The sequence below is a fragment of the Lindgomyces ingoldianus genome (assembly GCF_010093535.1).
Source record: "Lindgomyces ingoldianus strain ATCC 200398 unplaced genomic scaffold BDR25scaffold_30, whole genome shotgun sequence".
Lineage (NCBI taxonomy): Eukaryota > Fungi > Ascomycota > Dothideomycetes > Pleosporales > Lindgomycetaceae > Lindgomyces > Lindgomyces ingoldianus.
In genome coordinates, this window is record NW_022985191.1 from 823,269 (window position 1) to 834,659 (window position 11,391).

The window sequence follows — 11,391 nt, forward strand, 5'->3', positions numbered from 1 at the left end:
GTAAACACGCAGCGCTGCTCTAACAAGCTAAGTTAACGCTTAACGCAGGTAAGCTGCTGCGCAGCTCACCTGGGGGGTGTGTCGCGTATACTGAGAGCCTTGGCTGGGGCTCAGAGCCTGGGACTGGGGCTCGGAGCCTGGGACTGGGGGCTCAGAGCCTGGGACGCAGCTCAGGATCGGGAGATATTATGTTCCGAAGCTCGGTGTATATAAGGAGAGCCTTTAGCTCTCTTAGATAGCAGAGTCACTTCATCTGATCTTCTGAACAGCTACTGCCAGGCTATTTTATCCTCCACAATATTAAATATAGCTTATGCTCTAGGCTTTTAAATAAAATATAATACTTTTAAAGTAACATGCTATAGCTTTATATAAAGTTTTTTAAAAAATATTAAATAACTATTTATATACTTTTCTTTTTATTACACTTTTTATAGCTACTTAATATAAGTTATTTTACTTTTTTTAAAAAAGTAGATAAGTGCTAAGCTAAAAACTTTGTATATAACTAAATTACTTATATTATAAAAATAAAGTTTGTACTATGCTTTAAAGTAGCTTATAATGCTATAATTACTTTTAGTAATATTTAAAAAAGTTTTAAAGCCCTAAATTAGTTTCTTTTAACTTATAATAAGTTATAATAAGCCTTAATATAAAGTTATGCACTCTATTACTACTGCTACTTATATATAATAAGCTTAAGTAGTAATAAACTCTAAGTAATACTGTAAAACTTAAGTTATAATTAATACTTATAAAAATAAAAATTTAAAAGTATATAAATAGTTTACTAACTTTTATAGTTAAAGTGTTTAAAAAAGTGTTTAAAAAAGCAGTAATAACTACACATAAGCTAGTATTAGTATAATAAAAATTACTAAGCTTTAAGCAGCTAATAAAGTAGCTATATAACATAAATTACATAAAAAAGTTTAAAGCGCGTAGTAATAAAAAAAAGAAAAAAAGTAAGTGTAAGGTAAAGTAAATAAGCTATTCTAAAGGCGCTATAGACAGTGTAATTAGACTAGGCATAACGCATAAAGGTATAAGTAAGAAGTAGAAGTAGTATCTAAATAATATTTTAGGCTGTACTATACTATATAGTGCTAGAGTAGGTTGTTATAGGCTATAATACAGTTTGTTAGGGTGTAGTCTTAACAAAAGTAAGCAACTTAGGTGTGTAAGCAACTCGCCTGTAATGTACGTTAACTAATAACTATGTTTTCTAAATAAATTAATAACTTTAAGAAGGTTAGCTACCTTGTAAAGTTTTAACAAGAGCTTAATAAAATAAAGTATATATTATACTAGAAAACAAGTTAAACTTTTTCTTCTAGTAGAGAATTAATTTAAAAAAGTGTAAGGCTGCTAGTCCTTACAAAGGATAATGCACTGCGAGGCTAGAAGCGGCTTGTACTACTGTCCTTACGCGCGACGGGTATATATACTATTCTGTACACATTATTAACTGTTAGTTGATTGTTCTCATCTTTTAGTTGTATTAGCGCAGTGGTACAGAGCCCTGCTCTTATATAAAGCTGTTATAGACTTTAATTATTAAAAATTGCTACTCTTTAAGATACAGATTTGTTATAGTACATGCTACTTTTTTATTCTATACTTTTCTACATTTAGCTGTCTATTCTTTATCTATTTAAGTTAGTATAGACGTATCTAGCTAAGCTTAAATCTGCTTATAACAATACTAGAGGAATAGTATTCTACTATAATAACACAACGCGTAAAGGTCTATAATAATAGGATAAGATAGCTTGCTATTCTAGCTATTTAGCAAATCATCTGTAATTAGAATAAGCTTTAAAAGGATTAATAGGAATTTATAAACATCTATTTGCTAAAATAGCAGCGTTATGTTACGCTAAGTTAGTAAAATTCTATGCTATTGTTAAGCGGATTGCTCTTTCCGAACTGTAGCATTGTAGAAAGACTAGAATGCATTAGAGTTTTAAGCGCTACAATATAAAAACATTTTAGTATGTTGTAAGGATATTTAGACTTGCTAGTATATGTGACGCATCCCCTTCTAACCTAGATATCAACTATGCAAACCATACCACCACTTAAGAAACGTTGTATTTCAGACATCTGTCCTTGCTCCAACTTGAAACCCCTATTTGCTACTCAAGCAAGCCAAGCCACTACGCTGACTCTTCTTTACTGGGCCTCGAGCAACCTCTCATACTGTTTCGCCACTTCCTCACTTGCCCTAGCACACATCCTCTGCGTCGTCGCTGCCTCACTCAGCGCCAACCTCAACTCCTCAAACCCTGCACCCACCACCCCTGCTTTCCGAATTAAACCCACATCAATCGGCGCTCGCTGGGCTCCGACCTCTAGATTCTCGGCCAAATTCTCCTCCAACTTCAGATCCGCACTTGTCACCTGTGTATCATCTAAGTCACCCATCTGTCCTAACTCGCGATCCTTGAGCCCCATCATATGCCCATACATGAGCAATACAAAAACCGTCGGGACAACGAACGCAATCAGCACCGCGCGATTGCCCTGGCTCCCCTCGTTCAACTTTAATCCGGCCTTCCAGCTACTCCCGAGATATACCCCGAAGCCAACCACGAACAAGGTAATGCTCATCACCACAATCTCAAACGGGGCCTGAAGAATCATGTGCGCAACCATAGAGCTCTGCAATTCCCCCTTCATATTCGCTTCGTCCCAGCGCACACCGCTGGAAAGCCATAGTCTTAGATCCTTGGGCTCGGACGCACGACCGAAGGAAGATTGCTGCAGTCCTGAGAAAAATACGGCGAGAAGGGAGAGGATGAGGGACATGGTAAAGACGGCACGAGCGACGTAGTGCACATCTTCGAGGGAGGGGAGCTGGAGGGCGGTAAGGCCGGCTTGGGCGACGAGGGCGCCCTAATCAATCCATCAATATCAATAGTATATCTCTCCTGCTCAATCCACTCATTCCCTCTTTCCCCCTTTTGTACCCTCTTTGCACCTAAATTAAACAAACCCTCAAAAAGAGAGGCAGAAAGAGAGGACTCTGGATTGTAGAGATGAAAGAGAAGCTTACAATAATAGCAATCATACCACAAACACTTAGTTGGCTAACCCTCCAAGACTCGACCTGCGCATCGCTCCCCCGATTAATTAGCTCCTCCAACGCTTCCAGCTCTTTCACATCGATCATAAGCCAAGGTCGCCACCGAACACTCTTCCCGAATCGCCGTTCTGCGTACTCGCTCTTCACTCTGACTGTCGAAACCCTACCGGAGATGTACCGAAATGCGAGGAGGGCCCGCCCGGCCACACGCGCGGGGAAGCCGAGGAGTGAGAATAGTTCAACCATGCTCGCCATAGCAAGAGCGAGAAATGGCAATGGCAGGGCAGATATATACGATTTAAAGAAGATGCAACTCTCACTCTTGCGGGGATGCGGCGGCTGCTAAGGAAGGAATCTTTCAGCGCGTGGCGAAACGTCGCAGATAAGAACAGCTAATATTTGCAGTTGGAAATACTTAGTGAGGCTCTTAGGCGCTAAGTTCAGTACCATTCTTTTAAATTCCATCTCATTCGCGTTATGAATAATGGGGGCCGAAAGTTTTCTGAACAGTGGGGGTCGAGTTTTATGAATAGTGGGGGCTGAATGTTACCTGAGTAATACCTAGAGTGTTGAAAGTTATCTAAACGAGGTAGAAAGTTATCTTAACAGAGGTCGAAAGTTATATGAACAGGAGCAACATACTGAGCTGAAATAGGGTTCTTGTGTTACAAGGAAAAGTACTTTAGTACGAATCCGTAGCAAGTTAATTGGAAGTCCGAGGCTCTGTGATGGGCTGCCCAATCAACCATGGGCTTGGCGTCCTAACATATTGTATAAACCGTAGCTTCCCGGACCTTTAGTCCACAATACATTACTTCTTTCACAGCCCATGCCTCTGAAAGGTTACATTAACGTTCTGTTGGAGCAGGGAATTGCCATCCAGATTACTAGCAGAGTTAGACTAGCTCGCAATAGTCACCTCATGTCACGGTATCCTCCCCGGATCCCAGACATAACTGTATTAGACGCGTACTAGAGTATTATTAGTGCACGTCTAACATAAACACAACATAACATAGACATAAACTTAAGCATAAACTGCCTTAACACTAACTAAACCTAGAACAGGCTTAATTTATACTTAAAGTGCTTAGACTTCTAAGCTAAGTATTTAATTACTAATTTTTTTTTAAACCTTTCTATTTCTTACACAATGTCTTGTACCTACTATAATACCTTACGTAGTAATTAAACTAGACCTTTATAAAGCTTTATAACCTTACTTATGCATAATTATAACATTATGTTATATTAAAACTCTAGCTAAGAATAGCCTCTAAATTTAATCTAATAAGCTTAGTACTTGCATAACTCTAAGCTATTAAAGTAAGCTAAAAAGCCTTTTAAAAAGCGCTTATTTTATAAAAAAGCTGCTACATTATAAGCTTTAAAGCTTTTTAAAAAAACTTTAAAAAATAGCTTTATGTTATTAAGCAGTCTATTTTTACCTTAACTTCTGTTATAGTAGTAGGAACTAAGAACTTACTAGCCTTAAAGCTTACCTAGAAGTCTAGAGATAGCTTAACTCTCTTCTGCCTAACGCTGCCTACAACCTGTAACGTGTTTTATTAGTAAGCTGCGGACATTAGTAAGCTGCGCACCCTACTAAACTGCGCGCGCCTCTTTAACAGATAACTAAACAGCAACTAAATTAAACCTATATAAGTATATATATAAAATATTCCTAATTGCTTCTACATTAATTCCTTTTATAGCCTTATACATGGCACTTTAAGCAGGTTGGTGGTGCTTGTTAATATGCCCGCGATGCCTAAGCCTGCGCATCCACCTTAACTAACTTATTAGCCTCTGCAGCCAGCCTCTGACCTTCCTAGCCTGTGAGAGTCCCTCTTATAGCAATATACTGCTGTTGCTGTTGCTTCTTCTGCTCTTAGTAATAGTTAGCTTAACGCAGCTTAGTGTTCTTCTCTATAAAGATTATTGCTAAGTGCATTACTATCTAACATCTTTTAATAAGCTAAGCTATTGCCTAGCTAGTAGGGCTCTGCAATTAACAACTAAGGCAGTTATAGATTAGTTAAGCCTGCTGCTGCAGCTAAGCAACTGTATAAGGCGTCTCTGTAGTCTAGCACGTCTTACTGTTAGCTTCTTGCGCTAGTAGAGACAGTGTACAGACAACAGTAAGCAACAACAAGACGTAATTAGAACAGTGTAGGACTAAACCTGCTGCTTAAAAGCTGCTCTTAATTATCTGCTTTATAAATACTATAGGCCTAATATGCTTATAAATTCTAAGAAAGTCTTACTTGTTAATATAAAAGATCTAATTATAAGCAAGCTCTAACACCTAGTGTCTATACGCTTGCTTAAGAGGCGCAAAACAGCTAACATCTAGAGGCTGTAGGAGATAGAAGCTGTAAGCTAGCATATAGAGACTAATAATCTTCTTCTCTGTACAGTACTAATTAAACTTAGGCGTTGCATAGCTGCTGTGGCCATCTACTATAAGCAGGTAATAGATTCCTGCTGTACGCGTCCTTGTCTACTTGTTAAAGTGCTTAAGCTAGGCTAGGCTAAGGTAGTTAGTTGTCTAGCTGTTATTGCTTACTGCAAGCGTCTAGTTGCTAGGGATATTATAATACTAGCTAGCTTAGTAGAGCTTTCTATGTAAGATAATAAGCAGTAGGAGCAACTAGCTAGACGTGTTAATACACTTAATTATAGTAACCTAGTTATAATTACTAGGCTGTACAGTAACTGCTTAACTAATAGTCTTAGAGCTAGTAATAACCTTAGACATGCTAGCAACCCCTATTATAAATCCTGTCTTATTAAAATTGTAGGTATCCTTATCTAGTATCTTGTATGTCTAATGTGTGTCCTCTACTAGCTTAAACTAGGCTCTAAACTTGACTAGATCCTAACAGAGAGCGCGCTAGAAGTGTATCTTCCTGTCCTACTTTGTCTAAAGCTCTGCCTAGCTGTTAACAAAGCGCGATACCTAGCACTTGCCTACAGGCGTTAGTGGAGGATCTTAGTAATAAGCTTAAAGCAGAACGTTTGCTATTTAACGCACATTAATAATATAGGGTAGAAAGCTGCGTTAGTTAAGATCTAGAATCTAAGAGACAAGCAACTGCTCTTTAATAGGCAATAGCTTGCAGTTAACTAAGATTGTCTTGCGTTTTAGAAGGATACCACAGAGGCGCGTTTAGAGGGTGGATTCTAGTACGTTATAGGCTGCAGCAGCTGCACAAATTAATAGATAAGAGTTAGACTTAATTAAGACAAAAGCAAGCTAAAGTCTGCCTTCTTTTGCTAGAGATTAAGCTTGTGGTTATTAAGCTATAGTTAAAGGTGTGGACGCGGTTTCGCGCGGTTTGGTGGGGTGCGCAGCTTACTGATGTCCGCAGCTTACTGATAAAACACGTTAACTTTTTTAACTTAGTAATAAAATCTAACTAACTCTCTAATCCCCTGCTGTTTAATAGAAAATAAAAAGACCTACTTTCTTTCTTACATAAGCTTTAATATAAACTTAAAAAAAACATAGACTAATTCCCCTTTAAACACTTTTAGTTACTATATGCTTACTTTTAACTTAACTATAACATAACAGCCTTAATTAACTTACTAATAACATGGTCCACAAGCGAATGTTCAACACAAGCGAGTGTTCCGCCCCACCACCAAAACGCAGCCAACCTACTACTAACCGCGATGCATTAACAACTATACAATTAATTATCTTTAAAAGAGGCTAGAATTAACCTAGCTATTTAAGCTCTTAATAGAGACACGTCTTTAACTAAAAGGCGCACTGCAGCACTCTACAATGTTAATTAAATAGCTCTCTGCCAACAACGCGCAGGGATAACTATGCAACGCGACTGTACAGCTAACAACAAGAAGCTTATAAAGCTAGAAGAAAAGGTAATTATTAAGCATATACTTAATCTAGATTCCTAAGGATTTGCGCCTACTCTAGGTGCTGTACAAGAGATGGCTAACAAGCTTCTTACTAAGCGCAGCGCTCCACTAGTAGGTATTAACTAGCTATCTAACTTTGTTGCGCGTACACTAGCAGTTAAAACCTACCTTAGCTAACTATATAATTACTAATAAGCAAAATATAAAAATCTAGCAATTATAAGCAAGTAGTTTAAGCTTATAGAGGCTACATAATTAAAGTACAGCATTATAGATTAAAACACATATAATTTTAATAAGACAGGCTTTTAGATAGGGGTTATATTAAGCTAAATAGTTATTATAAGCACAGATAGACGTAATTAGCTAAAGGCTATACAGCTAGGCAACTATAAATAGGTGACAGTTATTGCAGGCATTAACGCAGATAGGTAGGCAATACCTCTGTACATAATCTTTAAAGGCAAGCATCACCTATCTGCCTAGTATAAGGATAAGAATATACTAAAGGACTAGGCTATTAGTGTTAGCAATAACAGCTAGACAACTAATAAACATAAAATTACATAGCTAGAGCACTTTAATCTGCATATAAAAGATTACTTAGTAGGCTTATAGTAGCTACTTATTTTTAATAGCTATAAGAGCTATTACTCTATTAAATTCCTAGAGCTCTGTAAGCAGAGGCGTATTATAGCGCTCTGTATGCCAGCACACGCGTCACATATTCTACAGCTGCTTAACGTTGGCTGCTTTTTACTGTTAAAGCGCGCATATAGTACTAAGATTAGCTAGTTAATCTGCTACTAAATTAACTATATTAACAAGCTAACTTTCTTACTAGCCTTTAAAGTAGCATTTAGTTGCTTAATTACAACAGATAATATCTGCGCAGGCTTTAGAGCTATAGGACTAGTTCTATTTAACCTAGAGCTAGTGCTCTTAAAGCTTAATATACAGCTACCTAATTAGCTAGCTACTCTACCACTAAATACTGCTTAGAAGGCTTAAACACCTAGCAATCTTTATAAGGTTAAGGCTTAGTTAACTCTACTATATAATTAAATTTAAAGGCATTAAAATTTTTTTTTTTTTACTATACTTAATCTAGCAAAGCAGCTAAGTAAGAGCGCTACTAAGATAGCTTATATTACTATTCTATAGCACAATTAAGCAGCTGCCCTAGAGAGGGCCTGTAAGGCAGCCACAAAGCGTAAGCAGCGTAAAAAAAAGTAAATTTAGAAAGAAGAAACTCTAACAGGTTATTAAGGCTCTAAGTTAAGTACTTAAAAGCTTACTAGTATAGCAGAAAGTAGCAAAATGCCTTAGGAGAAGTTAACTGCTAAAAGCAGCGCAGCGCGCGCACAGCGCTGCAAGCGCTGCAACAAGCCTAGGCATAACTCTTGTACATGCAAGAATATTAAATAATCCTATAGTAGTTTATTTTATATAGTATATTTTTATGTTGTTAAATTAATAGTCTTTAAAGTTAAATTTAGTAGTAGGGTAGAACACTTGCTTGTGTTAAACATTCGCTTGTAGACTATGTTAACACTATAAAAAGCAGATTAAGCTCTATGTAATAAATATAAGATGTTATAACCTAATTTTAAAATAACTATAGCTATATTAGCATAAAGTTGCCTTTAATTACTAAAAGTAAGTTTTAAACTTTAACTTTTTTTAATGCTAAGATGTATGCTTATGCTTACACTTAAACAACACTTAAGTAGCACTTAATATAAAAGGTTTTTAGACTTACTTTTTAATAACTTAAAAAAGAACTACTTAAGTAAGGCTAATAAGCTAGGCCTTTTACTAAAATATGCTATATAAAATAATTTAATAACTGCTTAAACTTAAAAAAAAAGCCTTTAAAAAATTTTTACTTACTTAATTTAAATATAAACTAGAACTTAAACAGCAGATAGACATCTGCTATATAGAACCTGCCCTATTTATAACTCTAGCTTAATAACTAGATTATAAAATCTACATAGTTATAATTTTTAATATAGACTAAGCTCTAGCTTTTTAAAAATGTACTAACTTAAGAATAATAGTTTTTTAAGACTACTATAACTTATTACATGTTTTTTTCTAAGATAAGTCTAATAAGCTTTTAATATAACATTTATATAATTACTAGATAACTTTTAAGCCTAGTAAATAACCTAGTTATAGGCTACTATATAAAATGTTACTAAATAAATTAAAAGTGCTTTAAAAATACTTTAATAAGAACCTAAAAAAAGAGTTTATTTAAGCTAGCTTTTTACTAATAGTGTTACCTATACTATTTATAAAGAAACTTAAAAGTAGGCTTTAATTCTATGTTAACTACTAAAAACTAAATACTGTTACTATTAAAAACTAATACTTAATTCTTTTTTTATAAAAAACCTTAAGCTAACTAAGTAAAGTAAAGTATTTTATAAAGTTAGATATTATTACTGCCTTTAATAAGCTAAGAATAGTAAAGGGTAATAAGTAGCTAACAGCATTTTAGACCTAATATAGACTATTTAAGTACTTAGTAATGCCCTTTAGCTTAGCTAACACACTTAGTACTTTTTAATATTTTATAAATAACTTACTCTAACTCTACTTAGACATGTTCTGCACTATATATATTAATAATATTTTAATTTATAGTAATAGCCTTTTAAAGCATAAACAGCATGTATGCTTAGTGCTAAAAGCTATAAAAAAAGTAAGTCTATAACTTAACATAAATAAATGCAAGTTCTACTAATTAAAGGTTACATATTTAAAATATGTAATCTTTATAAATAGCATCTAAATAAACCTTATTAAGGTTTAGACTATGCTAGATTAGTAATACTTAAAAAATATAAAAAATATTTAAGCTTTTATAAAATTTACTAACTTTTACTAATAATTTATTAACAACTTTTTATAGTAAGTAAGCCTTATAATTACACTTACTAAAAAAAAAATTTAATTTAACTTTAACTTAAATTACTAATAGTCTTTTAACTAGCTAAAAAAAGCTTTTACTAAAGCTCTAATACTTTACTACTTTAACTTTAAACTACTAATACTTATAAAAGCTAATGCCTTAGACTACATAGTAGCAGAAGTTCTTTTCTAGACTAAGCTAGATAAGACTATTAGGCCTATTACATACTTCTTAAAAAGAATAAGTTTTATAAAAGGTAATTATAAAATCTATAATAAAAAATTACTTGCTATAGTATACTACTTTAAATAATAGTAACTTAAACTAAAAGGTGCAGCGCATCTAATATAAGTTTTATTTAACTATAAGAACTTATAGTACTTTATAACTATAAAATAACTTAGCTACTAATAAGCTTATTAGTTTAAATACTTATTTTATTTTAATTTTAAGATTACTTATTATTTTAGTTAAAATAAAGAGAAATTAGATGCTTTTATAAAGTAATTCTAAAACATCTTTACTTAAAAAAAAGTATAAAAAGCTTAACACTAAACTTTACTTTAGCTTAAGCTATTTTTAGACCTTAACTTAAATAAAATAAATTAAATAATTAATTAAATTATTACTAATAAGTATTTAAATAATAAATTTATTTAAAAAACTTTAAACCTACTCTAAAATAGTGCTAGTTAGTTAAAAAAAGTAACACTAGCTAACTATAAAAACTAAAATAGTAAGCTATATTACTATAACTAACTTATAATTTTTAATTTTAATAAACTAAAAATTAAACTACTCTAAATTATATATAACTTACTTATTAAAGGACACTTAAGTAAAAGAAAGACTTTTAACCTACTACAAAGAGAGTACTACTAGCCCTACATGTTTTATACTGTACACTAATATATATTATGTTGCTATACTTGCTGTAAAGTAAAAGCCTTTTAAAAAAAGTATAATAGCCTGCTTAAACTACTCTTAATTTTTAAATAAGCTTAAAAAAATATATTAATTAATTTTATTATAAACTTACTTTTATCTAAAAAGTATATAAATATTATAGTAGTTATTAATTACTTAACTAAGTATTAACACTTAATACTATGTTTTTTTATAACTACTTTTAATATAGCCTAGTTATTCTACTAATATGTATAAGTTTACTATAGCCTACTTAACATAATTATATTAGATAGAGGTACATAGTTTATCTTAGCCTTTTAAGATAAACTTTATAAATAGCTTTAAATTATTTTTTATCTATCTATAGCTTTTTACCTAGAGACTAATAGCTAGACTAAGAACATAAATACTGTAATAAAATAAGTCCTATAAGTGTATATAAACTACTAGTAGAATAACTAGGTAAAATAGTTAGCTATAATATAGTTTAAAGCTAATAATATAACATCTAAATTAACATAAGTATCTCTATTCTTAGTAAACTATAAATACTACTTTTAAATAAGATTTAAACTAC

The 11,391-nt window shown here is 33.1% G+C and overlaps 1 protein-coding gene across 1 annotated transcript; it reads right to left on the reverse strand.

Moving 5' to 3' along the window:
- Window positions 1-2,382: 2,382 nt before the first annotated feature.
- Window positions 2,383-3,340, reverse strand: BDR25DRAFT_183327 (uncharacterized protein; the record flags this gene model as incomplete). The annotated part of the gene is made up of 2 exons (XM_033684230.1): window positions 2,383-2,901; window positions 3,062-3,340. Coding segments are annotated over 2 exons (798 nt in total), but the record flags the coding sequence as incomplete, so codon positions are not given.
- Window positions 3,341-11,391: the final 8,051 nt, after the last annotated feature.